The sequence below is a fragment of the Echeneis naucrates genome, chromosome 21 (genome assembly GCF_900963305.1).
Source record: "Echeneis naucrates chromosome 21, fEcheNa1.1, whole genome shotgun sequence".
Classification (NCBI taxonomy): domain Eukaryota; kingdom Metazoa; phylum Chordata; class Actinopteri; order Carangiformes; family Echeneidae; genus Echeneis; species Echeneis naucrates.
Genome location: NC_042531.1, coordinates 16,979,348 through 16,997,990, shown reverse-complemented (window position 1 = coordinate 16,997,990; position 18,643 = coordinate 16,979,348). Strand labels below are relative to the sequence as shown.

The window sequence follows — 18,643 nt, the reverse complement described above, 5'->3', positions numbered from 1 at the left end:
TGCGTGTGCGTGGTCCTGGCTAGCATTGTGCCTCCAGTTTGTTTTGCATCTCATCTTATGACTGTCACCTCACTCAGCTTTGTCATCACACTTCTGCATGAGGCAAAGTCTATGTAATCTGCCAGCGGTGCATTTTGCTGAGGATGTCAAAAATATTTTATTGTAAGAATCAAACTTCTATTTTGGTGGTGTGTGTGTGTGTGTGTGTAAAGACGTTTGTGTTTGTTGTGTGTGTGCGTGTGTATGTGGCAGTATGACATGTTGAAACGCTGTGACTTGTTAGCATGCTCTGGTCTCCTCCCGCCCCTCATTTCATTTTGTCATTCTGGCCCAGCTCTAATGTTTTTGTTTTCCTCGTGAAAGTAAACAGATCAACGGACACTGTCAAAATAAATGACCTGAGAAAATGAAAGGTCTGTTGAAAACAGGCTCCTGCCACTGCCTGCTCATTTGATGCCATCCTGTGTTGTTGCAGTGACAGTAATTGCCTCCAGGATAAGGTAGCCCAACACCCTGTACTTTATCTTAGCCTTACTAAAACTCGGACTTCAGCTTGTCGATGGACGCCTTGTCATTGTCATATGTCCTTTAGTTTGGCAGGCAGAAGTGTTTTGACTTTCCCAGAATGTCACTGGGGAATGTCTCTGCTTGGGCTAACTCCATCTTTGGGCCGGAGAGAAGATTAACAACCTGTTTTCCATCAAATCCACAATCTTTTCTTTCTCAGATTGTATATCCGTTTTTTAAGATATATTAAAGAGAATATAAATAAAACAGTGTCTTGTTTTGTCATGTGCGTCTTTCACTTTGATTTACTAGCTGCTTTGCAAGATAAAGGTTTCATTAAAATATTATTTGCCAATAATTATTTTCCTTCATATATGAGCAGGACACAGGACATTTTTCAGAATTCAGAATTCCTATTTGCGGCAAGTCATGGCTTTATGTGCTGACCGAGGGGGGGGGGGGGGGAAACTTCAAATCTGGCTGATACCTATTAGGAGTCGTCATTGCAACCGTTTATATATTCTTTCAGCTTTTAGCCACATGATCTTTCCTTTCTCAGGCCCATGACCCATCACCATATAAACCACCTCTCTGCTTAACTGTGTCCATATACTGACTGGAGTGAAATTCTCCAGGTGATATGGTGAAATGTACTTATATTTCCTGCCTAGTGTGAATATAAAAAGTGTTACCCTGCTCTCAACCCCCCCAGAAACCGAGAGGGGAGCTGTGCTAAGCCAGGAGTGGGCTATGGCTTTATGCTCAGTCTAACAACTGTGGGTGAAGAAGATGCACCCTATACTGACGTCTGTCACTCACTTGAGCAGCCTGTCATTTCCCCTGCATTTTTAGGAAATGGAGTAATCACACTTGGCCTGTGGCCATACAGAGTTGGGACTGTCCTGTGTGTTTGCAGCTACAGCTATGAGATGGTGGAGCGTTATAAAGTATGTATTTCTCTTTATGTCCTGCTTCCAGCACGCCTACCTGTTGAACCTAAACACATTATGAATCGAGTTCTGTTTAACCAACCTTGGCTCACTCAAGGTTAGCTGCCGTTAGCTTCAGTGCTCCTGTAGCTGACTTCACCTACTGCCCCCGTAAGGTTAAAAACATCTTTCCTGAGGAGAAGATGTCTGAAACATACAACTCAAACTTAAAATCTCTTTTAAAGTAGACGCATTCTATTGGCAAGACTAAAGAATTGCAAAAGCTGATTTAGAGTGTTAACTTGTTTAAGCGGTTTAGGTACCTGTTCTTATCCATCACACAATACCATCCAAGTGGTCCCAAACTGATTGCCTGTGAGCTCACAGTTTACAACGAGCCCATGCGCACAACCAAACAAACACAGCTGTTCAGCAGCAGATGGTCCTGGCAGTCAGTCCAGGATTAAATGAAGAGACAGAAGTCATTGAGACACCCCAAATTTTCTGCACACTGTAGTTTGTCTTTCTATGAAAGGATTTATTTCATGGCTCATCTCACTCATCAAAGATTATTATTATCACAGGTTAGTCATTTCTTTTTGTTCATTGTGACCAAAATCACCAATTGCAAGGCGTATTCTTCTCCTGAAAGCTGACAGGAGTGGTGCAGTCACAAGTGAATCACTGGCTGTCTGAGTCGTTGGTTCACTGCAGCTGCAGAGTGAAAATGAGCTGCCTTGGTGTGGAGCTTTGCTGCAGTAATGATATGTTTTTGGTTATGTAAAAATAAAAAATGAAATATGTGTTAATACGTTATAAATGTGAAAAACTTTCAATCAGAGCAGTGTTTAAATATACGTTGTAGTTGAAATCAATTCAAATACAAATGTTTATTTCACTCAGCCATGCAATTTATACCTATAAATCAAGCACACATCATGTTTTTCAGATCTTAAATGGAAATTAAATCCTTTGCTTTGATGACTGGATGCACCTTTTTGGAGTGTCAGTGCTGTCTAGTCAGTCTCAGCTACCTTTGTAGAAGAGGCACTTTTTAGGTTTTAATGACTTGTGACTATGACAACAGCTCCAGATAAAGATTAAGCCGGCTTTAAAGACCTGAAAAAGACAGACTTCTGTCATATCATTATGTGAGTCAACTCATCTGCTTCTTCCTTTTGTTTATTTCTGTCATCTCACAAAGCAGCTGATTAAACTGTGTGCATGTGTTGTTTATTGTTGTTGCGCTGTCCGGGTGATGTGTGTGTGGTGACAGGGCCGCTGAATGATTCTCTGTGTGGTTTTATGAGGTTTAAGCTCCTGGCACATTCATTATCGACCTGTGTTCACTCTGACGCTGGAATCTCATTATTATCTCATTTTAATTGCAGTTAGGCCTCCTTCTGATTTCCTTCGTTTCCATTTTTCTTTCCTTGCATTATTCTTTCCATAACTATTGTGGAATTCTCCTCCTGTCTAATTTCCTTTTAGTCATCCTCCATTATAATTAAATGCTTCACCAAGTAACACAACAAGCATACTGGCAAAGTGATTTCTTAATAAAGTGTTTCCTTGTAAGGATTGTTTCTGAAAATACTATGTCACAAATGAGTAACTTGGGATTTGGGTATTTTCCACCCATCTTCTCTTGGTGCTACAGAGCTGAGTTGTGGTGCCACCAGACTAAACTGGGAGTTTTAGATGTCTTTCTCCCCAGGAAGGTTTTCCCAGCTCCTCTTGGGGGATCTCATAGCGTTCCCATTCCAAATGGGATCAGTATTCCCTCGAGCAATTTCTGGGTCTATACCTTGCCGGTAAACATGCTCAAAAAACCTAACTAAGGAGGACACATTGCACCCAGATGCCCCAAACATTTCAACTGGCTGCTTTTGGGTATTTCATGAATCTATTTTAGATATGATTGACAATTATTAGCAATGGCAGTCAGCCCTGAAGCTACACAATAAGAACTAAATCAGATGTCAATGGTTCAACTGTTCCTCAATTAAGCGCAGTGTGTGTGTGCATACCTGTGCTTTTCCTCCCTCCTGACCTGGTGGGGGTCCGGTGGAAGCTGCTTATTTCTCCTCTGCCTCTGTGTCTTACCTCTCCTGTCGCTCAGCTGTGTACAAATCATCTCATCCAACATGCTGGGGGATTCCAGCCTTCCCTTCATTTCTGCAGCTCTTCAAAAACCTATTGGTTCTGGCCAAAATTTCACTGTGGAGCTACGGCCCGGTGAGCAAGATAACTGGGGAAGATAGGGAGCAGGTCAGAGCTTCGGGAGGTTTATGTCTCAGTCTCCCTCATGGGGTCGATAGGGTGAAGCCGCTGACAGCAGGTGCAGAATGCGTTCATGATTGAGGTCTTGTAGGTTAATTGTAAGAACCTCGCTTAAAATTGCTTTGAAAAAAAAAAAAAAAAAGAAGGTACCAGCTTGTGATATGGTCCAATAATGTTAACATCGGCTGATTCCAGAACCACCGATTGACCTTTTAGATAGTTTAATAGTTATTCTGAATTTAATAAATGCTGTTTTTTATTGAGATTATTTGGCTTTCTTGTATTTGAGATAGTTGTGTTGAAATGTCCCAAATACACTCACTGTTATCTTGTCTATGAACATTGTTGTATAATTCAGAACACATTGTGACCCTCGGTCCCTGCAGCAAACGAGAGCAAACCTCTGCAATGATAATAATGATGAAAAAATATCCAGAAATCACTAAAACTAATGAAGTGTATCATCGGAAAACAAGAACTGTGACAAAATAAATGATTGCATAGAAACAAAACAGCAACGTGAAGGATAGATGAAGGGGCATGTTTTAAACAAGCAATTTATTTCCTTGTTGAAAACATTTTCTTGCTGGGAACAGGCAGTGTCCTCTGAGCAGCACCATGTTGACGCTATCAGAGAGTGGCCAACAACAACCAGACAAAGCACTCATTCTACACTGAGAGTAGCACAGAATTTATAAATTGCTCCTTTCTGGCAAGATCAACCTATATTCACCACTTGGATACACCCAGAATAATTTACTCTGCGGCACGTAATATCTTTTGTTCCGAAGACGACTGCAATGTTAGGCCTGTGTCAGTCACAGCTAAGATACTACGAAAACAAAAATAGTATGTTTACGTTTATGTAACAATATAGAAAAAGAAAAATTCTGCTTGATTTTTTTTGAGGTGACAAAGTTAAGGCTGCATTTAAGCTGTCATATGGATGGAAACAATCCAATTTCAGTAGCAATCGTAGTTTGACTTCAAATCTCCAGTTGTGCCTATTTTACCTGTAACCTTTGTGCATATCGATGTGTGTCAGTGTGACTGATGTGTGTAGGCCTTCAGGTCAACATGTATGCTCCACCTTGAGTGTTTATTTCAGGGTAAATGTCTCTCTGTTTGCTTTGTTCTGCTTCAGAAGCTTCCCACAGACTCATTACAGCCGTAGGAGGTATGCCATTGTGCTATGAGATTAACTTGGCAGGCTGCAAACAGCAACACACTTAGTCATGCCAACTTAAACAGAAGCAGAAACAATGACCACTTCACTGTAATCAAATAAAGCCCCATCTCCAATGTTGCTGCTTTGTCAAAACAGTGTGACGTTAATGCCACAACATGTGTATTTGAAATTCTTTTTTTTTTTTTTTTTTTTTTTTTTTACAGTAGCAACCTTGATTGTTGACATGTGCCAGTCACACTGACTGACATTATATTTGTGTTACATGGTGAAGACAGCAGCGTCAAGCTCCAGTTCTTTTTAACATACAAGCATACAGTATGGGGGTGTACGTAACAAAGTCTGTTTCCAGACCACAATGCCATTATACACACACACTAAAGAGTCTTCCGGACACCACACAGGATTGCATGGCTTATATAGAGTGACGTAGTGAATTCTCCCTGCTGAAAACACTTTCAGCTGCAGTGTGAAATTCAAGCTAATCCAAACACGTGAAAAGCATGGAGAGCGGGGCAAACCCTAAATCCTGACTGGATCTGACAGCAAAACAAATCTACCTACAGGTACAAATAAAAAAACTTCAACCCGAACCCTCCATCTGCATCTTCAGTCACTGATGTGCACAAATGTTTAAAAATTGTTTTAGTTTTGAAAAGTTTTGTTCACTACATTCCACCATTTCTATGAATAGAAGCACATAAAGTCAATTGAAAAGCCAGTGTGGTGGATTTTCTCCTCTCAAACATCATTCTGGTGGTTTTCCATAGCCAGCATTTCATACCAAGCAATCTGAGGGTCGAGGCTTGAATACATTGTTGTGAGTTCATGGCGCATTTCTTTGAATATAGATTCAGGTACTTAGAGGTGAACACTTGCAGATAAGTAAGAAAAGCATGTTCTCACTTTAAACAACAGTTTTGCTTCTGTGTGGCAAAACTCGATTTCATGGACTGACTCAAGTGTATCTTAATTAAATTAATTTAGAAAAAACAATCTCCTAAATATACGGAGGTACCTCTCACTGCTTTATGTTTTGCTTCAGGTCTATCCTACATCAATGAACCCCCCCCCCAGTTTATTTCTGATGAGTGAAGCATCGTTCGCACAAGCAGATTTCCACAAAACCTCCTCATCGTCTTCAATGAAAATGAACTAATGATACTGCAATTATCTCTCTAAGAGCGGGGAGCTGTGCCAGGAATAGCTCACTTTATTTTAATTGAAGTTAAATTCTTAGTTTAAAGAGTTTGTTGGGGAAAAGTGGATGTTACTCAATTACACGTCCTTGATGGGAAAAAATATCATCACAAATGAAACATCAGTATAAACATTGCTTCATGATGCACCCACGATTCTGACACTATATTCATTTTTCTGAATCTAATAAAGATAATAAAGATCCCTTCACTGTGATTTGTGCTGAGAAAAACTGGTGGATTGACACTGGACCTGTACTGTGTAACACATTTACACCATTCAGACTGACCAATATGTTGACTAGGCCAACGGATACATACGTGAATTGAAGCACAGGATTCCTCCCTCCCCCTGTTCTGTAAATCCGCCCCCCGTGTCTCTGGAGACAGGCCGCAGTAAAGCCTCTGAGTGTAGAGCGTGAGATTGGTCTGATGAAGCTGCTTCATGTGTCCTAGGAACTAAATTGGAACTGGCTCATACAAGCTACATAGTATACGTGACTGGTAACTCATTTTTTCCTCCTGATTGTTTTGCCACCGTGCTACAATGGAAATCATTTTAGAGCGGGTTTATTTTGGGGAAAATCAGCCAGCAGTTTTTAAACCTCAAGCACAAATGAAATATTGTTTTATTCTTTTATCGAGCCACCAAAAAAAACTCAAGTTATATGAATGAATCTACTTTTTTCGCGCACAGCGTCATCTCCAAGGCTGCCTGCAGATTGAAATGTTGCTAGAGGTTCCGTTGGGAAATAGTGAACAAGCCAGAAATACACCAAAGCCACTTGGGAACAGGAAAAAGCAGAATTGTGACACACATAGAGTGCAGCGAAAATAACCTCTATTAATGTTAACCACAGACATCTGTGAATGACATTATGGTGTCTGTTGTTAACCTGTGGGGACGGCAGTGGGAAGAGTCTGTGACGTTAACGCCCGTTTTCTCTACTTCTGTTCTGTTTTCTTTTTTTTTTTTTTCTTTTTTCTTCCTCTCTCCCACATTCTCTTCATTTCCTTCTCCCAGCTGGTGGCAGGACAAACTGCGGCTGTCAGAAATTCAAATCTAAATTGAACAGCATCGGTATTTACATGCAGAGCTATTTATTTTCCTGTTGTCGTGGAGGATTTTTTTCCTTTGTTGGCTCACACCAATACATACTTTATAGCTCTGCTGGAATCAAGTCATTGAGAAAAAAAAAAAAAAGAAAATACAACTACTACAAATTCACACTCTTAGTTAAGGCTACTTTACATTGCCATGGCTTTGGACTGTAGACAACTGAGAAAGAAATGCAATATTAGTTACAGATGTTGTGATTTAAATGAAAAAAAACATATAGCTAGAGGGATAGATAGACTGATATATATTTTTTCTTTACTTAACTGAGCCCAAAGTGGGAAATTCTTAAGGACACCCCATTCTTCATCTGTGGATTACTGTAGCCACCTCTGTGTTTCATAACGTGCTGTAGGAATGAATCCTGAAAAGTTAAAGGAGATTGCATTGTAGTACTTCTGGTTCCTTTCATGTATGTGCTGTAAGTATCCTAGATTGTTGCATACAGAGCTTATATTTTGTGCTGGCTTTTGGTTGAGGGAACCATCTGGGACTGATGAAAAAGATGTGTCTTCCCTGTGACGCTCTCCAATTGTCATTTTTGAATCAAGGTTAGGGGAAAAAAAATCTAATACATGAACAAGCACACAAACCAAAGCATTGGAGCAAAGTAGCATTTCTTTTTTTTTTAGTTGCTTTGCTGTAGTTTCAAATTAAGAGCAGCAGAAAGTTGATGGAAGCTGATACCTCCGCTATATATATATATATTTTTTTTTTGGGGGGGGGGGGTTTACAAAGCATTCAGACGTCTTTAAATGCTTTGTTACAATGTTACACTGTTACACTGGTGAAATGGAAAATGGAAATAGAAATGTTTCTGTTGTCAGATGCATCCCACACCGATAACCTCATAAGCAGTTTCTGAGGTCTGGTCTCATTTGGCTTCTGCCAACATCCACCTCCTCTACTCATGGGCTTTGTTGAGGAAATCAGTGAATATAATGTATATCACAGGAAATTTAGTGGCGACGTGTCACTAAAGTCACTAAAGTGAAGTTTGAAGTATAACACAGTGAGAGACAGTGAAGGCTCATTACAGCTTACCACTCCGTCTTCAGGCAACTGTGATCTCAGGAACATTGTATCCCTCTTCAGACTCCTCACAAACAGATGTGCCGTAATGGACTGCACCTTTCACTGCAACAAAACAGGAAGCAACGGATGAGGCAGGAGGTTATATAGCTCAAAGGCAAGACACAATCAATCCAGATGAAAATCAGAGTTGCACACAATCGTCAGTGTGTTATCCCGGCAGAGGCTGACCATTTGAGCATTAGCACAACTATCTGTAACTTCTCTAGAAGGTTACAGTGAATGAACTGATCCATGTGAACGTCGTGACTCGTGACTCCTCAGCCACTGTCACATTTTGACCAGGTCAGCTCTCACACGGCTGGTTTTGCCTCCGGTAGAACACAGGTCCTCTGTGCTGCAGAGGTGTTGGAGAGAAAACTCATTTATGTTCGTATATCATGTAAGACAGCTGTAAATGTTTGCATATAAGCAGTCATAGAAAAAAAAAAAAAAACCTAAAGGAGTACAGATGAGAACACGCCGCATGTCCGGTATGGCTCTGTCGTGTGCAGCTTTAACACTGAAATCCAAATATGACTGTTTAATACTTAAATGTTAAATTGCTGATAATTCTTTTTCCCCTGCATTATGCTGCACACTGCATGATTATCTAAATTTATACATGGTGGCAGCTTATAGCAGGATTTTTTATAATGTGTTAAACGTTTAAGTTAATTTGAGTATGATTTGTGCCAATAAAACATAACTGATGCTCGTAATGAAGAAATACTAGGAACAGTGTGACTGAACCAGAGTGACGAGTTTGATAAAATGCAGGGATTTATGTGGTACAGTGGAGTGACTCTGCTCCATGCTTTGAAATACATTATGATGTAGCAAAAATCAACATTTCTTCCATGCAATCTTTGGATGGAAGTGAAGCTTTAACTGGTAAGAACGGAAATCTAATTTTACCAATGAACGGTACATTTTCACCCCTGCCATTCTTCTACACCACCCACTTATGAAAATGATAATGCGAAGAAATTTAAATAATCCAAAATAATATGATAATACCGCGCCGGTATTACCTGCTTTTTCCTGATAAGGATTATTATATTTCACCACCTTCACCTTTTCAGGAGAGCTTAAAATATGATTAGGTCTAATCTGAGAGGTAAGAACTGAAGATGACTGTCAAGCACTGTATAGAATTAATGAATAAAATTACTTCTATTCGATTTTCGCAAAATATGTTTTCCTTGATGTAGTTCAGTGCTCTGTATTTGTAATATTGGCTAATTTAGGGGTTTGTCATTTTCATTGTCAGTGAATGATAATTTGATCACTAATAAATCAATCACAACTTATACAATCAGTGCATTAATTACAAAGTGGTACCAAAAAACTCCACTTGCTGCTAAGTGTTGGTTTACAGACAATAGACAGAAAGAGCCAGTAAAATTACTTAAGAATCTTAAACCTGATCGGATTCAGAATAATTTTTATGGTAGAATTTCATGTATCTGTAAAACAAAAACTCTTTTAGACTCTTTTAGACTCTATGCCTCCCGGTCTGAACACACTCACTGACCTTGGTTATCATATAATTATTAACAGCTTTGTGTACTGTTGTTACTGCTATAATTTCTGTCCTTGCAGTCACATGTGGCGTTATCATCTGCATCTCCTCAGGTTGCCTTTCTCCTCCATAATTTATTCACCAGGGAGAAAGTTAGTGTAGGTGGGAACAAGACAATTCTATTCTAAAATACAGTTTTAAGTGTTTGTTTTTCTGCCCTTTTTTTTTTTTTTTTTTCTGCATCGGATCGTGTTTTTCTCAATTTGTGCTATGTGTTATGTGACAGTCAAGAAATGCCACCCAAACTCTGACACGCATGGAACAAACACATTTCCTCCTTTATTTTTAGAATGCGATCAGCTGTCAAAAAGAGCCTTTGACCGTCAGACTGAAGGCTTCCCAGGCAGTTTAACCGGATGTGAAGGCAAAGTGACAGGCAGGATATTCAGGTGGATGATGGCATCGCATGCTACAAAGAGGGAGATAATGACTGACACAGACAGAGCTACAGTTTAATGGGATCTCTCAGCACTAAGTGTTGGCCGTGCTGGCCAAAGCCTGACCCACGATGCACACAGCACAAGTCCCATCATCAGAAAATACACTAAGTGATTATGACCTTTTATTGGCTAGTCTGACACAGTCGGGTAACATTATGAACTGCACAAATCTACCTGTGTAGCTGCCATTTACCGTTTGGTGTCCAATGTCCAACTATGTTCAGCTATCTGCAGCGAAACTTTCTCTTTCTGTTCCCCCTTTTTTTCTGGAGATGAACTCCGGTTTGAACCCAGTGCACCCACTCCTCCATTCATATTTCACACACAGCACTTTTGTCCCACCCGATCTTATCAGAAACATAAGTGTCAATCCACACAGTATCAGACACAGTATTCCGACTTTTTATTGAACTTTTCTCATGATCATAGATTTTAAAATTCAATAATTAAAGGTCACACCACAAAAAAAAAAAAAAAGAAAAAAAATTGAAACATTTCATAGCAAATTTTGCCCTCTATGTTCCTAATGCTTTTGGCACAAAGTACAAAGTAAGATCATATTAGGGAAATGTTTCTGTGTTCTACAGTGTGTTCTGCTGACGGGCAGGCTTAAGGTCAATGAATCCATAAAGGAAATAGAACAAGCAACGTGGAAACAGTTCACATGACACTTTACCGCGCAGGGAGATTATACATCAATAGAAACAGAAAAGGTCCACCAAACACAAACTGTGCTTTAGGCTACGGCAAAACTGAACAGCATTGTGTGTTGGCTGACTTTAGTCAGTGCTGTGTTCTTTCTTTTTCTTGTATTTATTTATTTATTTTTTGTCTTTCTTGTCTTTTTCATTCTTTCAACACGTTATTGTAACTGACTCAACTGCATTCGAACCAATATTACCATCATCTTTGCATACAAGAAACAACATGGATGACAGAGGAGTTTGAGAGTAAATGATAAGAAGGAATGTCAGGAATTTCAGCTGGTGAACTTCTCTAGCCCTCAAATCTTAAGCCACGTGTATTTGCCTTCAAAGCCTCAGCTCCTGGTGCTCGGCCTTAGTTTCCTGGAGATGGGCATGTTAGCTGCAGAACACAGTATCATCACAGCCTGTCCAAAGTCTCTGTGCAGCACATCCTTCAATCTTCAATATTTTTGACATTGCCATCTCCTACATTTTCTTCAGTTGCTGCAGTGTCCCTTATGGCATTGAGCTACAGGCATGACAAGAGGTGAGGCCACGGTGCCTCATATGAGCAAAGGGAATGAAAACTAACTCTATACACTATAAATTAACATTTATGTGATTCGAAGAATATAATTCAAATGTATTACACTTTAAAATCAGGCATATCTGCAACTCAGAAACTTACATTTAAAGATTTTTAACTTGGTGGACTAGCGTTTGTCTTGACTTCAACATGCATCCTGACGATCCATTGGCAGAATAATCTCATGTTGTACATAGTGTGTATATTTACAATATATTCTATGCACAGTCGAATATCCCTGGGTTCCTTTAAAGAGGTCACAGGAGCTGTCTGTCGGACGTGGTTTGACCTTTTGTTGATGATTTCATGGTCTCCAAAAACAGTAAATTATTGTTTATAGTGTCATTATCATCACATCCAAATGATATAGTTCTTCTTCTTTTCTTTTTAACTACAATCCCTTGTCACCAGTCAGAATTCTGGCCCAGATGATTTTCAGGTAAGCAGTTCAGCCCCTCTTTGTTCCATAAAAATGAAATAATTCCAATATATGCTAGATTGAGCTGCAAAGGCTTCATATTGGTGTAGATGGTTTTAGGTGCCGAAGAAGAATGTGATTATAAATGTATCTCCTTCATCTGCTCCAGGTCCATAATACAGTGAAAGCCGTTCCCCATTCAGTCCTTTGACCCTGGCTCCCTCCTTCCCTTCACTACATGATCCCCTCGCTGCGTTTGCTCCTCCACACAACCAGGGCTGTCATAAGAAGGGTGACGAGGATGGGCACTACAATGAAGGGACCCAGGATGTGGTTGGGCGGGTCCCTTAGAAGCCGACCAGAGAGCGAGCAGTCGTGGAAGTATCGCTTGTGGACTCGGATGAAGAACTCGTCCACTAGGCGGTTGGGCCAGAAGCACTCCATCTTGAGCGCCACCAGGTACGTGCAGTTTGTCAGGTCACCGTAGATCCTACACGTTGTTGACACAAAAGAAACAGATTGAGGTTACAGACCGAAGCTTCACATTTAACTATTTTGGTCATTCTTCGAATAATTTTACCTTTAACATGTGGGGGAGGAAGTACAGTGAAAAAAGACCTTTGGGCTAATTCTGGTCCCACTACAAGCTCCTGCATGATTCTGCGCTCAGCTCTCAGCAGGTATTTGGCACAATCGGGCCCAGAGTTATCTACTACTCTCAGCAAACTGGCTTTTCAATAGAGAGAGATTGTCAAACTATACAGAGAACAAGATGTAAACATGTGATTAACAGACAGACAGTATCATATACCGTTCACAGCAACATCCATTACATACACAAGGAAAATGAAAACAGGTTTGTCTTACAAATCCTAATTATAACAAAGAAAAAGACCAAAATAATCCTACCCTTGAGCATGACAGGGGAAACAATAGATTGATTTAAAACAAACAAAAAAAAAAAAGATAAATAAGTAGGAGCCTGGACTCTGGTATCAGATTGTCTCGAGTGTTCAGGTGCATAACACTTTATAAATAGAAAGCAACAGTGCACACTGTACAGTACATGGGTTTGTTGCTCCATGATGAATGAGGTAGAACAACCCATGATTATGACAGACACAACTGCACGTATAACATGCCTCATAACAAACATTTGGCAATATAAGTTCACTAATGGCAGAGCCAGGCTGCCTCTCAGCAGTTCTGTCATACATACATTTATATTCATTTCAGACTCATTGTTCCACCTACTTGGGCAAAATCTCAAATTTTTATTTGAGGCCAAATTAATTACATTTTTTTGGTTTCATATTCACTCACATAGGCAACATAGTGGTTAGTGCTGTTGCCCCACAATAAGAATGTTGCGTGTTTGATTCCCAGGCCTGGGGATTTGCATGTTTGCATGTTCTCCCCGTGTCTGTGTGGGTTTCCTCCCACCATCCAAAGACATCATGTTTGGGTTAACTGGTGACTCTAAACTGTCTGTAGGTCTGAGTGTGAGTGTGAGTGGTTGTTGGTCTCTGTCTGTCTGTGTGTGTTGGCCCTGTGATGGACTGGTGACCTGTCCAGGCTGTACAGGTCCCTGGACAAGTTGCCAGTCCGTAGTTAACATACACATGCATGTCTGGAGGAAACCCATGCAGGCACAGGGAGAACATGCAAACTTGTGCAAAGACCCCAGGCTGGGAACTGAACCTGTGACCTTCTCATTGTGGGGGCAACTGCGCTAATCACTCTGCGCTGCGCAACTGCTTAAATAAACAAACAAACTTAAACTACAGTCTGTTCTTTATTCTAAATACAATATTATTTCCTATTGATTCCTAGTTAATAGAGGTCTGAAAAACGATAGAACAGACACCCTGGTATATTATCACAATATCCAAATGTTTTGCCTGATGTAGCAAGAAAACAATTGCTAATTAACACACCAAGTAGATACAGGGCAACATCAGTATCCATTTTGGGTCATATTTATGCTCCCTGGCTAAGTTAAATCCAATATTCACTCTCATTTTTAGCTCTGTGTTTGTTCCATCAACTCCCCAGGGAAGCATATTTATCAGCTAAATGCTTGACTATGTTCAGCGGCTAGTTGGTAACTTTTATTGCCTGCTATTTGGTGCTGGGCGTTAGTTCACAGTGGATTTATCAGAGCCTTTTTTCAAGGAAAACAGTTGCCTGCTGCTGCTGGAAATTCAGTTAATGAGTGCCAGGAGACCAAGTTAAAAGAGTAAAACCAGAATAATACTAAAATGCTTCGTAAACGTTCAGCGAACTGGTGGATAATTCTGCGTGGCTTTATCCCTGCAAAGGCCCCCTTTCAAATTACAAGTAGTCAGCTGACCCACTTTCAAAATGCAAACCTGATCTTGACTAAGGAATATCTGCTGAACATGTTTGCTTAGTATTCTAATAACTTTCGATGTTGCACCCCAACTCAAGTCTGTCTGTGTGAAGGTTCTGTAGATCTAAACAGCTCATGGCTGTTTGGCGTGGGACCAGTGGTGCAGAGAGGCATGGCAGCTTCACTTGGCTCACGTTTTCTCTGTTTAGTTGTGTTCTTTGTTCTTTTTTGTTTTTTTTGTTTTTTTTGCTTGCAAATGCAAATCAGTTGGGAAAGAGGTAAAAAGAATTGCGGTCTGCCGTTGGTCTAATGAGCACTGAAGTTTGTGAGTCACCGACTGAAAGAAGTCTCTGCCGAGTCGGAACACGGGGGGCTGAACGGTAAGAGGCATGGTCGGTCACCAGTTCACCTCATTTGGCTGAAGTTAGCGTCAAATCAAAGCTGACAGCACGCGCATGTGTGTGTATGTGTGTGTGTGTGTGCGTGCTCTTCCTCGTGTACAATTCACTGCTGAATAAACTCCTCTGTGTTAGTTTCTCTGTCACTCACTCACTCACTTTCTACCACCTGAGGGTCACGGGCGGTGCTGGAGCAAATCCCAGCCTGGACAGGTCACCAGTCACTGCAGGGCCAACACTAAAGGACAGAAAGTGACGAACAACCATTCAAGCTTTGATTTAGAGCACAATTTAGCTTCACCAACCTACTGAGACATGGATGTCAACGACTGCCGGCAAAGAATTCCTTGTAATTGTTCATATACTTGGCAAATAAAGCTGATTCTGATGTCATTACACTGGAGGGGGGGGACCTGAGGACCCGGCATGGGAAGAACATGCAAACTCCACACAGACGGGCCCCAAACTTTGGAGTCGAACCCACAAACTTCTTGCTGTGTGGCAACAGCACTAACCTCTACGCTGCTCCACACTGCCAAGGATAAATTACAGAGCTTTATTTCACGGGCTAGAGAGTGAATTCAATTTTATTTTAGCATTTCTAAAGTGTTTGTGTTTTAACCTAGCTTTTACATGTGCAGGAACCAAGACATTAGGAATTGTGCTAAAGCCTTTTTAACTATTCAGCAGCTATTGTGTTACCTGACGCTGTCTGTAAGGCCACGGGACAGATGTGAGTGAGTATTTATGAGGCAGACGGAACATCGCGTGTGTTTTTTTCCCCCTAATTAATAAGAGAGAAGGCCTTAGTGGGCAGCATTTAAATACACGGCTTGTGTATGTTGTATGTATGTTTTGTGCTGAAGAAGTGATAAAATAGGGATAAAAGCTGATAGCCTGCTTTGCTATTCTTCGATTTCAAACAGAAAAGCTTCCACTCAGCACAGTGATGGAAGCCTTTCATTTGATGTCCTCACTGTGGGCCATTTGGGAGTGACGCATATTTTCAGGCGTACCTGGATGCTAGAATTATTCTGGTTTCCTCCACAAGTAGCCAGAGGAAGCATCCATCGGCTTATGAAAATAATCCTATCAACAAATAATAGTGTATGTTAGCTACATGTTTTATTCAGCAGGATCATCTTCATGAGCAGCACGGTGGCATAGTGGTTCAAGCTGTCGCCCCACAATGAGAAGGTCACAGGTTCGGTTCCCAGCCACAAACTGCGGAGTTTGCACATTCTCCATGTGGCTGCGTCGGTTTCTTCCCACTCCCCAAAGACATCATATTTGGGTTAACTGGTGACCTGTCCAGGGTGACCCTGCCCTCACCCAGTGTGAGCTGGGACTGGCTCCACTGCCCCCCTGCAACTTGGAAATGTAGAAGCTGTAGAAAGTAGATGGATAAATGAACAGCTTTGGTCATTCTTGATCACAATCAAGAGGCCATCGGCTTTATTTCTCCGCATTTGCACTAGAACACTTTTATCCCTATTTTATCACTTCTTCAGCACAAAACATACATACAACATACACAAGCCGTGTATTTAAATGCTGCGCCCTCTTCCTGCCCACTAACGCCTTCTTTCTTATTAATTAGGGGGAAAAAAACACGTGATGGGAAACACACACATAATGTATAGTACTATGTTCCATCTGCCTCATAAATACTCACTCACATCTGTCCCGTGGCCTTACAGACTCTTAATCAGGGCTATGAAGGAATTAACACCAAAATCACATGACTTAACCATCACCACCACTAAGCTGCCTCAGTGTCATTCAGTTTAGTGCTTACCTTTTCTAAAAAAGCCTTCCTTCTCAGAAGTTACAGTTTATTCAGGCACACACAGGATTACCTGTCGGAATGATGACCTTAAATTCCTGAATTAACTCACATATATCACATATATCATCACATATAGCCACTTGTTAGCATCCAGCTTTTTCATGAGATGCTATAGACTTTGTAGCGCGCCATTAAAACAAAAATCAAATTAGGAAATAGACCTCAGGATAATGGAACTCTTTCCAGGTTCAGGGATAATGTCTAGTAGTGTGAGCAGCAAGGATGGACAGTTAGGATTTGTCCAGTGGAAGTAGGATGTAGAGGGTTTGTAGATCTGTTGTTGTTTTGTTGAGGGAGTTAGGAGGAAGGGGACAGAGTGTGAGGAAAATAGTGAAGGAAATGTCGGATGAGACAGAAAGATCCAGTCAGTGGATTTGGATTAGAAGAAGTAATAGTAGCTGGGGGCCCAGCAGGGGGAGCTCTTAAGACAGACAGACTCTAGGGAGAAGCAGAGGAAGAAATCCAGGAAGAGGAAGTGCATTTAAGTGGAGGGTGTGGCCTGTTTGAGCCTCTTTGAGACCAGGCGGTTAGTCCAGGTGAGTTGGCCTGTACTGGTTTGATTTGACTTGTGTTCTTTCTCTGTTTATAGGACTGTTCAGGTAATTTTTTTTGGTGAACCTGCTTGTATAGCTTGTCCTCCACCTCCTGCACCCTCTATACTTTCATGCCCCCTACCTGAACCAGGGTCTGTATCCCCACCCCGCTTTCACTGGTGCAGTTGGTGAGAGGTCAGAGTTGACAGTGGTGCTGTTTGAGACAGTTGTCTTTGTGTGAGGAGTGGTGATGGCTGGCATTAGGGGTGACTCTGGGACGCCAGTGTTCACGGTCCAGCCTCCTGGAGGTGTTGTGGGCCTAACTAGACGAAACACCGGTGAAAGGAGGTTCCCACCTGATGACCCCATAGACATGATAGCTATCACTGCTCACTGGCCTAGTTTAGATATAGTTATCTTTAGGGCACGTAGGGCAGGTGGCAAGGTTGTTGTTAGGGAGTTAGTCACTGAGTCTGGTCCTTTTTTTTTCTTTTGTAGCACAAGTTTCTTGCGTTTACTCTGAACTAATTCTCGCAACACTATGTTCCTTATGTTGGAGAATGTGATTGGATGATTTCATCTGAACGTTGTCAAAAAAAAGTTTGGCCGTGTTCAGTGTTCTTGTGTTAGACAACTTTCAGTTGCTGTTTTGAGGCTGAAGTCTTTTGATTGCATCTCTGGGCTTAACACAGCCCAGACACGCTGCTCTAAATATATTCTGGATGCTAATGTTTAGACAAATGAAACTTGTGATGGCTAATTCTACGAATAGATGGCTTCCTGAAATATAGTAGTGCTTGTTCAGTGCGTCGACCATCGCCTGATGTGTTTACTTCAGGGTGGCCCCTGAGTTTAATCGTCAGGGTGGAGATGAGAAGGTTTACATGCATGGTTTGTCTTATTTATACAGAGTATCGGACAGCAACATACCAGGTTTGCTGTTCTAAACACTGGAGTATTTGGATCCTTACAACTGCTTACAGTCAGAAGATGTTTCTATTCAAAGCAATAAATATATTAGATTTTCAAAAGCCCAAAAATAGCTATAGATGAATGAGAAAAAGATTTGGAGAACCTCTGAAGCTCAGATATTGTCAGATGAGACCTGAAGGCTGAAAGTACAACGCTCGGTGTAAACAGCCACTTCATGCTGATGTGCTTGGGTCTGTGTTTCCAAAACTAAAGGAACAAATGGAAGAATTTCTTTCTGCTCTAACTTTCAACTTTTGAATTATTTGCTCAGTTGCATATTTTGTTTTTGTTTTACTTTTTATGATCATGGACATTCTGTGTGTTGTGAAGGTGCAAATGTTCATAAAGGCAAAATAATATCTTTGAGTGCTGGAAGCCTGTTGCTTGTTTTGGAGAGCTGCCTTCCTCTTTAAGTGAAATAGGTAGGGAGAGGTGGGAAGATCGGCACTTCACGGATGAAAACACAGAAATGGAGATGAGATGCAGACAGGTTCATTGGCTCGCTGACTGTTTTTTTATTAATATGAGGCA

At 41.0% G+C, this 18,643-nt stretch overlaps 1 protein-coding gene across 1 annotated transcript in view; it reads right to left on the bottom strand.

Moving 5' to 3' along the window:
- Positions 1–10,786: 10,786 nt before the first annotated feature.
- The window catches only part of ramp1 (receptor activity modifying protein 1), a 49,135-nt gene continuing 41,278 nt past the window's right edge, over positions 10,787–18,643 (bottom strand). Inside the window, exon 3 of the mRNA XM_029530862.1 lies at positions 10,787–12,497. Coding sequence (XP_029386722.1) covers positions 12,242–12,497 — 256 coding nt within the window. The 3' untranslated portion in view covers positions 10,787–12,241. The remainder of the gene's footprint in view (positions 12,498–18,643) is intronic.